Raw genomic sequence first — 15,398 nt, 5'->3', positions numbered from 1 at the left:
CCTTTAGCTGGCTGCACTTTTCTGTAGTTGCATGTATTTTACTACTGCAGAGCTTGTGCAGAATAAGGAGAGAGAGAAGACAGAGTAACGGTTTACTGGTTTAAAATAAAATTACCTGGGGCACTGAAGTCCTGGGGAGTTTTGAGAAGGGGAGTGTCATTCCCAGCTTCAGTTTGAGAGTGGGATTTCTACTTCAGGGTGGAACCAATAGGTTCCTTAAGTTGGGTTCCCACTGCTAACATTTTTTTGCTGTTCCAGGCTAAACTATTTGTTCTGCTTTCTGTCATCTGTGTTCTGCTGAACCTGGCTGTATTTATATTAGGGTGTCAAGGCATTAATTTTCTGCTCAGTATACCCAGATGCAATTTGGTGAGCAACGTATTGATTTATATGTATTTCATCACAGAAATTATACATGTATTTCTTCCATGTAAGCTTGCTGTCCTGGGATCACGAAGTGTACTAATATAGAGATGCAAGTAATACAGATCAGCATGGTAGGGGAAAAAACCCCACCTGTCTGTTTTCAGGCCTTGATTCAGTTCAAATTGTGAACAGACCCACTGAAATCCACAAGAGAACTTTTTTGTCTGTGTTCCGAAACACTTGATTTTTTTTACGTTGCAGTCTTCATAAGGTGTTATAAATATGTATAAAAATATATATAAAAAATATATAAATATAAATATAAATAAAAGATGTTATGTTTCAAAGCTGAAGACCCCAAAAAGATGTTTTGAAAGGTTTTATTCTTAGCATACTTAGCCCAGAAATAGTTTTGTTTGACTTCATTAATAGCTGGCTTCTGTCTTCAGGGTCTGAAGATGCAGCTGATTTGGTACAAGGCTTTCTAGACAATTTTATGGGGCCATGTAGGAGGGAATCCCAAATATAACCTTAGAAAATCTTTTTTTTCAGCATTATACACTGATTTTTAATATCATAGTAGTTTAAGAACTAGCATAAAGGATTTTTATAGTAATGTAACAAAGATAAACTGTTGAAAAAAGGCTGGGTGGGTACTGGTGAGCTACCTACAGAAAGCTTGGTCAGTATAATCTGTGCGTGGGATTATTTTTCCAGGTTTGCTTCACCTGGTGAGGAAAACTTGTGTTGATACCATACATCAAGAACTGTGATGAAAAAATAAAAGTAGAGCAAACAGAGCAAAACATAATAGTTTTTCAGAACATTTCTGCTTGAGGAAGAGGCAATCTGCACAAGAAAGGACAGGATGCAAATGACTTTTCTCAAATCAGTGTCATAAGAAGTGGAAGAATGTCTATTTATGAACCAGAAACTGTGGAATAATTGAAATTGAAGGATACAGGGTCACTTGGGGATAAAGATAATTGTGTGTAAAGGCTTGAAGGACTTAAAAGGTTAATGGAAAGAATTTTTTAATATTTATTTTCATTCATTTATTGCTTCAAGAAAGCTATTGTTTGTTCCTTAACATGCCAGTAGGTATATTGCAGTGAGAGTCCAAGATTACAAGCACTTGGCAATCTAGATTCACCCAATATCAAGGTACCAAAGCAGCACAGAGAACTGCTAATGTTATTCCAAATGAGATGGTTAAACATTTCAGGAGTTTTGGAGCACTCTGTGATTTCAAGCATTGTGTACAGCCAAAAGGCATTATTGAAATAATATTTTTTTTATATATGAGGTTTATGTAAGTGGAAGACCTTTGACACTATGACTCTAGAGAGTATGACAGCTAAACCCTCATTATCTCTAGATACACAAACATTGAATTTCTACTTCAAATTAATGTTATCTTAGTTTTTAAAGTTACGAACAACAGTGGTGTACCGACATAGCTATTATTGATTTGACTGCGTTGAAATTTTACCTCTGGGTTTCATTCCATCCATAGAGATGCAAAACATACTCATGAACCAAAGAAAAGGTGTGCACTCCATATACAATGGCTTACACATCAGTCACAGAAAGAATTTTCAGGCTGCTATGAATCTGAAGGAGCATGGATACTAAAATTGCTTAGTAATCAGTGCAGCTTTGATTTCAACTAAGTTGTATTTAAATTTCTTGAGCTTATCAGTAAATCTTCCTTTCAAATAGGAAGATTGCAGAATATAGCTTTATAATGCATGAATCATTGGCTTACCAAATGGTACAAATTTCATTTTACAAGCCTGTATTTCCAGTCTGCTTTGCAGCCAGAGGTACAGTTTAACACATAGGCTCTATATTATGCCGATAAATATGTCACATAAAAACAGCCAATAAATTGAGAAGTGGAGTTTTGTGTTTTTAAAGGTGGGTATGGGTGAAAACAAGGTTTGTTTCTGCTGTGAAGAATGTTGCACTGAATGTACAGAAGAGATAGTGCTGAAGCTATACCACGTGAAGCCGTGCAGTACTGCTCACCTTGTTCTCAATGCACCCTGCACACACTGCTCAATATGACTGCTTTGATAATGTCCACACTTGTGCAAGAGTCCAGTGCTGAGGCAACTGCTGTGTTTACTGTGAAAAATTGTTATTTTTCTGGTCTTCCACACTGGTCAGAAGCTCTTTATGGTTCTGTAACAGGTTTTTTTCTCTCATCGCTGGGTTTTGACCAGTGCATTGCTGATCCAGTATGTAGTTCTTGTCCTGTCTGTGTTTTATGCAACCAGAACTACAGCTTAATTCAGACATGATTGCATGGTTAAATACAGTGTAAGTTTTAGCTAATGATTTGATGTCTTTGCTGGTCTTTTATCTTCTCAGCCTTAATTGCCTTACAAACTGCTAAAATACAACTTCCAAACAGCATCACCTTCAAATATAAAAGTGCGCTAACATTTTCTTTTTAATGGTGATTATCTCACATCTGGATTTTCTACAGAAAAGTTAAGAGGAAGCTTATAATTCTTGGATGAATAGATGGACTATAAGTAACATCTGAGCAGTATTAAACCTGTCTGGATCTCTCTGTCAGGAAGTACAATAGGGCAAAACAAGCTTTTGCAAATTACTCCAGTCTTGGAGATGATTTGTCCTCAAGACTTCATCACATATGTTTCTAAGAAGTAATTGTCATCATCAACCTTGTGTTTTCTGTATTTGCGTTTGTTTTAGTTTTTTGTTATTATTTTGACATTTACAAATACTTTGATTTAATCTTTAATTTCCATTATCTTGTTCTTCAGAAAGTCTGCATTGCTCTTTGTGCTCTGAATGCTGTAAGCACCATGATCTGCTTGATAGCAGCTGCCCTGTGTTACTTAAAGATTTCCGCAACAAGAAGAACCATCATAGTAAGTGAAAGCAAAACATTGCCTGCTATAAACAGCAGTACTAACACTACTGCTAGATTAAACAGCCCAGCAGTTTTGTGTGTCTTGGAAGGTTTTTAACAGAAGTTTCATTTGATTAGGATGAGTCTCAGATTGGAGACCAAGATCATGTTTTTGTTCCTGATGATTTTGTTGCACCTGGAGCTTGTGATTCTTCTCCAGAAGCAAGTCACAGGTAAACCTCTACACTCTCTTACCTTCCTTTAGTGTCTTTGGAAACAAATGGAGATTTGCATAATCTTCATTTTTTAAGACCATTTTCTCTGTTACTAACCAAGAAAGTTTGGTAACTTTAGAAAAAAAAAAAGGGGGAAAAAAAGAATTAAAACCCCGTTGAGTTAGGAGGCAGTGTATATATGGTGTGGGTGAGTGGTATAGTTTTGTGGTTTTCAATTTAGAATCTGTAGAAACTGTTTCTGGATGAGAGAAGTACTGCAGTTTGACATGGCGGAAAACTTTTATGATGCTGTCAGGAGCAGGTGAGGGTAGTGACGGAAAGCCAGGCACAACCTGGAAAATAGAATACAAAGTGTTTTAAGGCATGTGAATTTAAGGGAAGAGGCAATCCATGTGGGGCAGCAAGTCAGTCATCTGGAGTCTAGAAATCTACCCCAGTCCAGTTTAAAATATCATTTGGGGACTAGAGGCATTTGCCAAAATGCAAATCTGCTTGTCCAAGTTGTGTATTCTCAAATTCAGTGTGTGCTTCAAACTGAAACCCTGTGCTGCTGACAGTTCTTTTTTAACCACCGAATGTATTTCTGCTATTGAAACACTAACATTTCCAGGAGGACAAAGCCCTGACGGTGTTGTTCAGCTGAGGTATGAGTGCAGAAGGTGGGAAAGAAGTGGCCAAGGATGTGCATTGCCCCTTCATGTCTTGCTTGCCAGCAGCGGTACAGAGCCTCCCTACGGTCTGGAGCACTGTCTCAGCAGTGGGGTTCGCTGAAAAAGCTTTGACTCCTATTCTCTACCTTTACTGTACCATTACTTCAAAAAGATGCCAACTTTTTGACTAACACAAGAATTTGCTTTGCTTGCATAAAGAGTGGAAATAAAGAAATAAAGAATAAATTGACAAACATGCACATCCTGGAAATTACTTTTATATTAGGGGACTTAAGGGAATGCTTTTCTAGTTGCACATTCTGCAATAAGTTTTAACATGGTATACTTTTTGGATGCAATTTTAATTTTCAAAGTGTGACTAATCTGGGTAGGCCAGATCAAGCATGTTTAAAAATAAAACTAAGGTTCAAGAAGTATATAATTTTGTGGCCTGTGTAAGCTCAGCATGAACATACTGGGAAAATGTGAAAAATGTGACGAATTAATGTCAAGGAGGCACCAAACTCCCCTGTTCTCCAATCTTGTTTTGAAGCTTTTAGGGGCAGATGAAATAGGCTGAAATGAAAAACGATTTTAACATGTTTTATATCCACCATTTTTAAGACTAAAAAAGCAATGACCGGTTATCAAATTTTTTTCTTTCTTTTCCTCAAATTTCTCCATGTAGTCCCTCCAATACCTTGACAAGAGCCTTTTGGTCCCCAGTTCCTTTTCCCCTGTAAGCAGCCTTCCACAGGCAGCATTTCCATTACCTCTGCTCTTTCCTCTGTGCTTGCAAGAAATAATTTTCACAGTCATCTTTGTTCCCTCCAACCAGTGTCCAGAGAAACCCTAAACTCTGGAAGGAAGGACTTGCTCTTGTGTAACATTTCTTTGTAGAGAGATCACATCCGCTAGTGATAGCTGTAAACCTGACACGGGTCCAGAGATCAAAACACATGGACTTCTGTGTGTTGCTTGAGGTTCCTGCTCAGTACCAAATCAGCAATTAAAAAATGTATTAAAAGAAGAGAAAAATTGAGACACTTTGGTTCACAAACTTCTCTGAAGATTGTGTGGAGAGGGTCCCCTCAGCAGCCCTGCTCTCTTCCAGTGTTAATGGTTAATGGTGTAATGTAAACTTATGTTATCACAATCAGCATTTGTCAGTTTTCTCCAGGCATTGTTCTGATTTCTTCCCTCTCAGAGCTACATCCTAGGAAGATGATACAGCAAAAGATCTTTGGGATTTCTGCTGCATTTAGGGGTTTGGAGAGCAATTTGAAAATTCAGAAGTAAAGTTAACCAAGATACACATTTGCTTCATACAAGCCTTCATGAATTGATCCAACTATAATATCCTTAATCAAGCATCTTCACAAAGATAGCCTTTAGTTTGAATTTACCTTTTTCTGTGCAGCTGTATCTGAACATAAAACATGAGATCAGAAGTATCTTGAGTTTCCATTACAATTAAGAATTCAGTAGTTCTCAAAAATCAGAGCTAGGCTGTTGCATTTTAAGTGAACACCTGTATTTGAATCTCTTGAAACAAAACTGAATTTCTGAAGTAAAACTGAAATGGGTTCCCAGGTGCAGTGCTGCCCAAAGGCATTTGAAGCTCTGGTGAAGCACTGGAGAGGCACCTCCTTAGGAGCCATTTCCTGCCATCTTCTGGGAAAATCTCTTGCAGCTCTTGACGAGTTCATTAGCTGTGGCTGCGATCTCAAAATCTGAGCTGGCACAGGGAACCCGATGGAGTTTGGTAGCAGGTGATTTTTTTTTCAGCTGGAAATCCATACTCATGGAGTCTCTTGGTGCTATTTGTTACAGGATTCTTGACTCTGATGTGAATCTATTGCCCTGTGGTTATGGAGCACTAATCAAAAACATTGAAGTGTCTTGTTCTCTGAAGCAACATCCTATTTATGAAATTCCACGGAGCCAGAGCAACTCTGAGCAGGTATGGCTCACAGGATTTTAAGAGTGTAACATGACCACTATAAAGGCAAGTTTGCGCTGAGGCATGTTAAACATAAGTCAGGTATCTTTTCATTCCAGAGTAGCAGGAGAATATATTTGGTTGCAAATATGAGTTTCTGTAAATATCACTGAATATTTTAATTATCACTTACCTTTAGAACTGAAAAGTTTTCCCCAGCTGGAAGACTCTGTTGGGGCATGGCAGAAGGAGCAAAATGTACTGTGGAGCACACCTTTTGCTGGTTATTCTAGAGGACCCCTGTGCTGCCTCCTTGCTTTAATTCCCTTCTGCACCTGTACTCCTCCCATGTGGGACTAGGTCATGATTTTGCCATGCTCACTGATCTTTTTTCACTAGCATTTTCAGTGCTTTCCCCCCAGAAATACTCACCAGGATAACATGTGCTGACCTGGATCATGAACATTAAATTTATACATTCACTGGTCTTGGTTTTGCAGTGGAATTAAACCCGTATCACATAGTCCCTGTGCAGTTAAGCAAAAGTATTCACTTTATAAGTCGGATGTTGCAGTTCTTAGGAAGTACCAGAAAAAAGATAGTGGCTTGTGATTTTTCAACTTTTCTATTTTATTCTAGGAAGGTGCACTAAAAAGGGTCATGGAAGTTGCTGTTGAATCAAGGGAAGTGAGCGATAGGCAGGCCGCTCAAGGTAAAAAACACATTTTAAAATTTGGTCTGTAACAGTCCTACCCAACCCAGATGACTTAATGTAGCAGCAACATTATTATTTCTTTGAAAGGCAGCCACCATATTGCAAGCTGAAGATACAGAACCGTGATTGTTTTAGGCGGTAGGAACAGGGAGTAATGTTTAAAATACTTGAAAAGTTGTTTGCTCTTAAGATATGAAAATAAAGACATATGTCCTTCTTAGTAATCTACAAAGTAGTTGTGCACTTTACATTCATACATTGTAAGAAATTATGTCCAGCTCCAGTGCTTCCATTTGTTTTATATTCACGATGGTGCCTTGTTGACATTTTGTTACTGACAAAAATAGGAAAAGGATAAAATAATACCATAGTGTGTTGAGCTAAATGTGAGAATTACTCTGTTCTTCAGCCTGCACTGGAAGAATTACTAAATAGTTTCTACATACAGGTACAGGACGTAGCTACACTACTTACAGAGGCCTCATCAAACTTTGCTCAGTATTGTTTTAGAAAACCATGGAAATGGTTCCAAGTTGGTTTTTAGCCTAATCTGTCATCGTTCACGTTTGCAATTAAATATTACTGGCTCCCAGGTAAGTCACAGGCAGTTTTTCCAGTACAGCCCTAGTGGAAATCTGTTCTATTTTTCATTTGAACTTGCCATTATGCAGCAGATATCTGTTGTGCAACAGATGGCTATGTGCCAACCTGCACAACATGCACGCCGCGAGAATATAGATAGTAAAGACACTTGGTGGGGAGGGGTGGCGGGGGAAGTCCCAAATCTACTATTTGACTGCGGTTTCTCTTCAGCCAATGTACTTCTCAAGCTGTAGGAAAACTTTATTGTGAAGTTTATCAGTTGAAATTGTCCCTACTAAGTGGCGGCAGGAAAAAAAATATGTTTACATAAAAGCATACTTTAACCAAAAACCAAGTCTTTTGAAGTTCCCTTACACTCCGGGAGTCTGCCTGAGACCTCTGAAGACAAGTACTTGCATGCTTCTGTTATATCATCAGTTGTGATAACCAGAAAAATTTAGAAGAGCTGTAGCAAAAATCTTAATTCTCAAGGAATTCTTATTGATAAAACAGCTCTTGCTTTCTCGGGGCTCTTTGAGCACAAATGAAAATAGGATATCAAAAATAAGGCTGCATGGTGACTATTTAAAGTTATGAGAATGGCAAACAGGAAAAGAATACTATAGAAAATGCAACTTGTGAAGGAGAGTCAGAAAACCTTGGGGTTTTGTTTTAAAATATGAAAGCTATGATGAGGCATTGTTTGAGGTATTGTTTGCATTTAAAAACTTCCTTTGGAAGCAAGCAGATCTAAGCAAAGGTTGTAAGTTGTACCCTCCTCCCTAACCTTTTAACTGGCTTCTCCATCTCCCCCCACCCCCCTAAAAAGATCTGTAGAGAGATGTTTAAATCTCAGCCTAGTTGTTAAATTCAGATAAAGAAAAAAGTGAGCATCTCAGTAAAGAATATTAACGTTGCTTCTTTGATGCCAAGGCTTTCTAGGGGTAATTTATTTAAGAAAAGGAAATATGCTGAGCAGTATCTCTTCCTCTCGTTATATTTAGGGAGATGTACTGGGTCTGGCTGGGATGGAGTTAATTTTATTCATAGCAGCCCAGATGGTGCTGTTTGGGATTTGTGACCAAAATAGTGTTCATAACACACCAATGTTCTAGCTCTTGCTAAGCAATGCTTGCACAGCATTGAGGCTTGCTCCATCTCTTACTCTGCCTCCAAATCCCCTCCCCTCTCCCTGCCACGTCCCACCCCTCACCCTACCCCCTGGCAGCAAGCAGGCTGTGGGTGAGCAAGAGGATGGGAGGGGACACAGCTGGGACAGCTGACCTCAACTGACCAAAGGGACGACCCATGCTGTATAACATCATGTTCAACAGTTAGGACTGGCTGGATGTCAGTCACCTGGTGGTGAGCAATTGCTTTTGCATCACTCATTTTTCTTCAGTTTGTTTTGTTGGTCATCCCATCCCTGTTGCCTCAAACTGTCTTTATCTCAACCCATGAATTCTGTCACTTTTGCCATTCCAGCTCTTGTCCCCACCTCGCTATGGGGGCTGTGACTGAGCAGCTGTGTGGGGCTGAGCTGCCTGCTGGGGTTAAACCACAGCAAGAGGGAAACACAAAATGAAGGGATACGCTGGAATTGCGGCAGAGGAACTCCATCGTCTCTCTCAGCTGATGTAGAGTTACAGCCTATAAATAAAAGCTGAACTTTCAGTTTATGCTGGTAGCCTGTTGTGTCAGGGCATTTGTGTATGGTGCTGTGATTTTCTTGGCATCACCAGAACTGATCTGTAGCTCCCGATGGAAGTTAAAGCTACACACTACTCCCTGTCAGCAGAACCGGGGGAGTCCTGACTGCCGGCTGCAGAAGGAGCTGTCAGCTTCTCTGTGCCAGCTAAAGTTGTTTTACTGACTTGAAAAGTACTCCTGTCAAGCAAAGCGGGACTTTCCCTGCCAACTGTAGTAGGAAGACATGCAACCTTCTGCTGATGGCTGGGGATGTTTGGAAGCTGGTCTTCATTATCAAATACTAGGTATATGCATTTCCAGTACACACCAGCTTAAGCCAGTTACATCTCTGACATTTAGAATATTAATATTATGAAGAATTATCGTAAGATTGGTTTATCATAATTATCATAGGCAATCATCTGTTCAGTAATTAGTAATTAATTTAATTCATTAGTAATTAATAACAAGACTTCTCCAGTACCAACAGCACTGTACCTCAAGAACTCACTGCTAGCACAACTCCATTGGTGCTAACAAGTTTATAGTGGTGATGGATTCTTTAATCCTGCCTGATTCTTGGCCCACCATGCTTTGTTGATGGTCCTACCTCCTGACTTTCAAGGCTGGTGTCTGCTTTATGTAGGTTGTGTCACTGTTTCTTTGCTTTAGAGATTCTAGGTTGCATTTGTTTAGGAGATAAGGTGCCATGCTCAACAACTACATATCATCAAAGCCTTAATTTTTGCAAATGCCCCGGTCACTGGTACACTCCTATTAGACTAGCAGCACAAACATTTGCCATGTTCTGAACAAAAGACTGTTTAAATTAATTTGGTATTTTACTCTTGCATAAGAAAGAACATTGTTTTCTGTAATACGCCAGGTGGCATCAGAGGGAGGTATAGAACCAGGCTTGGTGAGAAATATATAGCTTCATCCTGTCCTGTTCTCTAAAAGGCAGTTGTGGGACTCACAGTATATAATCCCACCCTAAGGAAAAGGAGGAATGTTGACTAATTGGAAAGATGAAACCTATCACAAGAATTCAGGAAAATACTTCTAATAAAGAACCTCATGAAACAAGTTTTTAAATTGCCTTATAGCGACTGATGGCTGATTCATGAGCTACTGAATTGCAAACAGTGACTGCCCCCTGTGAACGTATCCTCTCACGTCTGCTTATATGCAGGAGGATTTCAGGCTTTGTGAGATTTAGTTTCCACTCCAAGAAAGCTGTAGCTCCCTTCTCTCTGATCAGGTAGTTAGAGATAAGGTTTACACCAGGCAGAACTGTATTTTTTTGCTATTCCAGTTGCATAAGGCTGAACAGGTTTCTGCAAACGTTTAAGCAGGCTTTAGACCAGTGTTACTGGTGAGTGTGGGTATACGCACACATACTTGCACCTCTAGGCTTTTGTGTCCAATCATTACAGATTTGAGGGGGAGGGGGAACGACAAAAAAAAAAATCAGTAATAATCTCTAATAACGGCTGCTACAAGATCTACCTTACTCTGACTACTTTTCCTCCACCTTTGATGTTCCCGACTACTCAGCTGAAAGCACTCCCGAGCCTGCCAGCAGGGTGAGCCTTTCACGGAGCTGGGCGCCTGCAGGACGGCGGTGCGCCTTCAGTCCCCGCAGAACCGATGTACGAGTGACCTGTTCTGCGCTACCGGTTGCTGCAAGGTGACTTCGTTTTCTCTGTCAGTGCGGATGTTATGAGTCCTTAAAAAATCATTTGTGTAGGTTAGTACCCTGAACCTAGCATCTGCAGAAATCACCTACTGTCTCCCAACAGAGTACCTACATCAGCAGTTTGTGCTTTGCCAAATCTCCTCCCCCCCAACACCTTAGTCTTGCTTGGTTTTAGGCTTTCACATGCAGGAACACGGTCTGTAGCAGGCATTGTTATTCTGGGGAGGAGGGAGGGATGGTGAAAGATGAGGCGGGAGCACATAGGACTTCTCATTTAAAAACTTGCTAGGGGAGTTGTCAATGTGAGCAATGTAAAGCAAAATTATCCTGGTTATTTTACTTGCATGTCTCTTCTTGTTCCATAGCATCACAAAAATGAAAACTCAATACAAAAAACCTACAGTGTAGAGCCAATGAAGTCTGTTGCATCTACACTAGTGTCAGTAATCCATTTCAGTTGCTGTGGAAAAACTGCTAATGTGACTACAGAGTTCTTGATTCTGTTGACAGTCTTAAAAATCCACTAGTTAAGAGTCTTGCAGGTTTTATTAAAGGATGTTGGAATCCCCCATATTAGCTGCTGATTCATATAAACACTCACAATATGTAAGCAGGAAGGGAGCGTGTCAGTAACAACCATTTATTCTGAATATTGACAGCATGCCTATCAGGATTACACTTACTATTTTGTGGAATGTTTTTATGTCTGCTACATCATGTGTTTTCTCTATTCCTCCTAGCGAGTTCCACCACAGCACCCTGGAGAATTTGCTGCTGAAGCAATAGTTACATGACACAGCCTATTCATAGCTGTGAAAGCAAAGCATTTCTGCTGTACAGAGACTCCATCAGTCAGAAGCACCTGGGCTCTTTAGGCTTGGTGTAACTGAGGTTAGGTCTGTTCAGCACTGGACCTGAAAGCTGAATACATGAGTGCTGCAGAAAGGGGATGCAGCTGCAGCAGAACAGTGGAAGCTGCTCCAAGTTAGTTTGTGCTGCTCTTGCTGGAAAGTTTTGCATCTGCTTTGGGTACTGTTGTGTTTGGCATAAAGCCAACATTAAAGCGCTTCTTGAACAACCTGTAGGTGCTCTTATTTTTTAACAAGACCAAAATCTGGTGATTTTTATTTAGATCAAAGGCAGGGGATTTTTATTCAGACCAAAGACAGTGGAATTGATTCCTTTTTGCCCCTTGTTTAGTCCTGAAAAGGTAATTTTGAATGTTGGGGTTTCGTTTTGTTTAATTTTTTTATTACATTTCCACTTTGTAGTATTACTAGCTTCCAGCTTGGTAATTATTTTCAGATAGTTTGTAACTAGCCCTCTTCACTGGTAGTAACTGAAAGTTACAGAGTTTAGTAGAGATCATGAAAGCCTTCAAACTTTGCTTAACCTGCTTTGTATACCTGTATGTTAACACTGGCACTCAATGCTCATTTCAGGTCTGTTCAGAACAGAAGCAAAAGAGAAAGGAACAGTTGTACACAAAATGGCAAATAGTTTTCGCAGAAATTCCCTCCAGACCCTTTGACACGTGACATGTGCTTAACCATAGCTATGCATGACTATTTTACAGGCATTTTCTCTAGTGTAAATCCAATACAAGTGAGCCTTGCATGCTGCCCTGATCACGCCAGACTGTTACGTTTTAAGTCATTAAACTGTGCACTGCATCATCACTGAGTCAGGAACAGAATGCCAAGGGATACTTGTTGAACAACAGCACTGTGAACCAAGTGGATTGTCTGCTTTGTTTGATCTTTATCTTCAGGGGGAGTGCTCACTAGGAAGCTGAAACAGAGACTGAAGGAGAACCACAATGCTGCTCTGTCACTTTGCTGAAAAGTCTGAGAGGAAGAGCTGTGAGGGGAAGACTCCGATCTTTGGTAGAGTACGTGCTGCATTGAAATGAAACAGCTTGTGGCGAGGATCCTAGAGCAGTTCTCCTGTAGCATGAGCCCTGACCTTTATGAATGTGTGGAAAATATCAAGTCTGTTTTCAAATCAGATGAGAAACATGGGGCAGAAGCTATCACCAGTGCCCCCTTCCTTGAGCAGGTAGTTTTGTTACTTGTATTTCTTAGGTGATGTGGAAACCCACGCCTTCGTTTGGGAGTACGTGTTTACATTTGTCACTCTGCTTTGTGTGTAAAAGTTTTTGAACCTAACTAGCTTTGATATTGTAGATTTATTTAGGGAGTGTGTGAGAGGCTGTGCAGGTGTGATGTTTCTTCCTTTATCAACCACACAGCCAGGAAGGTTTTCGCAACACTGAATATGTGTATTTAAAAGCTGAAAGAGATGGTTTTCTGTGGTAGAATCATGAACTGTAAATAACATGATAGTGCATGGCAGGCGAGAGGGAAGAGATGTTACAAAGGAGTTACTATTATAAATGGAAGCTGACAAGGAAATTTATATGTAAACCCACTAGAAGCAACTTTTCTAGTTGCTTTGAGTAAGCAACTAGACCTAGTACTAAAGGAAAAAAAATCAGAAAAACATATGCTTACATTGATGGAATGAATATTCAGAAGTTTCAGATATTATAGACTTCATCAAACAAGCAATTTTGGTAGCTTGCAATTTGGATAGGTGAGCTGATCCACACATGGTACAAGTGATTTGCTGTGACAACTGGTTTTGGTTTGAGTTCTGAAACAAAACACATCAAAGACTGTAATTTAGGCTCTGCAGATAAAGTGAGATTTCCCACTGGAGCCTATAGGCAACAAAAACCTCAACAAATTTGACATGAACAGCTGGAAAAAAAATTCCTTATGAGACTAAAACTTATTGCACTGACCTGAAAGTTATTACAGTCCAGTGGCAAAAGCCATTTAGATTCCCATTAAGCAACACCTGACATGCCATGGTTTGGAGTGAGTTAATTCTTGTGCAATTAAAAAAAAAAAAAAAAAAAAAAAGAATCAGAAAAGACAACTCTTAGTCCTTTTCCCAATTGGGTTTGCTTTTCCCACACCTTCTTGACAAACAGAAGTTTTAGTCTCAGCATTTTGTATTATTCTTTAAAAATAACAGACAACAGTACAACTAGCTTCTTCCTAGTTGGTAAGAAACTATTTTAATGGAACAAAAGCCTGAAAACAAATCTGATACACTTTCTTTTCTTTTAGTGATGGCACCTGTCCAGCAAGCCATGTCATCAAGTGCCCATGTGTTACCTTTCAGACAGCATCCTGGATTCCTGCAGCTGAAGGGGTGCGGTGACATGACTACTTTCACATGGATGAGGATCAGTTAGGGGAGAGGAAGATCCAGACAGCACAGTATCAATGGCATCATAGTCTTATTGGCATTGTCAGGGAAACCGTAATTTGAGTCACTTTCTGTCTTTGTTTTTGAGCTGTTTTTTGTTTATTCCTCAGTAAAGCACTTCTGTTAGATATACATCCTGCACAGGAAAATTGTCTTTGGCAAGTAGATGAAAAAGTGTGTCAATAAACCATTTTTTTTTATACCCTCACACTCAAGGCTGCTAAGGGGACGCTTGTTCTACAAAGCCTATTAAGGAGATTGCATGCTGGCCTTCATGGCTCTCAGGTGCAACTAGTCTGTTTCCCATACAGTACTGTCCTGTTGCATCTCTCTAGTCTGTCACCACTTCGGATAGATTTGCTTTTTTCACTCAACTGACAAGAGACGGCAGAACAGCCCTATGCCTTCATTTACTGTGGTGAGGCAAGGACAGTTAATGCATGTGTGCACTTTGTGTCTTGCTGGAGAGCAGGGTCAGTGTCAATACCTATGTTCATCTGGTGTGTGTTACTGTAGTTCCACTGTTTTTTTGGTTTGGTTGTTGTTGTTGGGTTTGGGTTTTTTGTTGTTGGTTTTTTTTTGGTTTTTTTTTTGTTTTTTTTTCCTATAGCAATTTACTTCCTAGTGTAGGCGCTTGTCACATATCAGCTGCTATCCATGCTGGAAGCATGTATGCAGCCATCTCAAATCCTTTGCAGATGTGCAGGTGACTGCCTAACGTTGTTTGGGCAATCTTTACCACCTACCACTAGGTCACAGTGAGCTGACACCTTCTGGCTAATAAACAAATGTATATGCCTGTTGGCTCAAGCTGTTGACTGCAGAGAGTTTGTTAAGCTTTGTTCTGTGTATTTGCTGCTAACGCAGAATACAGAAAAGATTTTCAGAGCTGGGATCTCGCACACAGATTTTTATTTGCAAGACTAGCTGTAATCTTCTGTGCCTCAGCAGGATGGCTAAATATTCTTGCTACTGTTTTAACAATAAAGTATAGCTTCATTTAAACTTACTGAACAGCTTTCAGACTGAAAACCAGAGAGCTTTAAAGGGAGTTTCAATTGACCTTGTTCAGAAGCTGACACTGTGCAGTATGGGTTGACTCACTAAAGGTAGTAACATGAATAAAATAAAATGCTTCTCTCTGTACTGGAACTGGTGGTTTATTTTTCCTGTCTAGTAAGGGAAATATGTTAGGGGTATTGAGTTTGATGGAGTACTGGCATGTTGGTACATTTTGCCCTCAGAAGTAAGAGCACAGCAAGTGAAAAATGAAGGGTTTTGTTTCAGAGAAGAAAGAAAACACCATGAGAACACATTGCTTTGTTACGCTAGCTTTTACCTCAGCTCTACTAC

The 15,398-nt window shown here is 39.8% G+C and overlaps 1 protein-coding gene across 1 annotated transcript; it reads left to right on the top strand.

Annotated features, from left to right (window-relative positions):
- The first annotated feature begins 482 nt into the window (after positions 1 to 482).
- Positions 483 to 14,035, top strand: ENTREP1 (endosomal transmembrane epsin interactor 1). The gene is given in 8 exon segments (XM_080372637.1): positions 483 to 2,427; positions 3,165 to 3,272; positions 3,392 to 3,486; positions 5,973 to 6,102; positions 6,721 to 6,793; positions 12,038 to 12,057; positions 12,554 to 12,658; positions 12,663 to 14,035. Coding segments are annotated over 8 exon segments (858 nt in total). The 5' UTR covers positions 483 to 2,292; the 3' UTR covers positions 12,855 to 14,035.
- The last annotated feature ends 1,363 nt before the right edge of the window (positions 14,036 to 15,398 follow it).

This window comes from Falco punctatus (assembly GCF_963210335.1).
Source record: "Falco punctatus genome assembly, chromosome: Z".
Lineage (NCBI taxonomy): Eukaryota > Metazoa > Chordata > Aves > Falconiformes > Falconidae > Falco > Falco punctatus.
The sequence above is the reverse complement of the archived record's forward strand: the minus strand, read 5'-3'. Positions and strand labels throughout refer to the sequence as shown.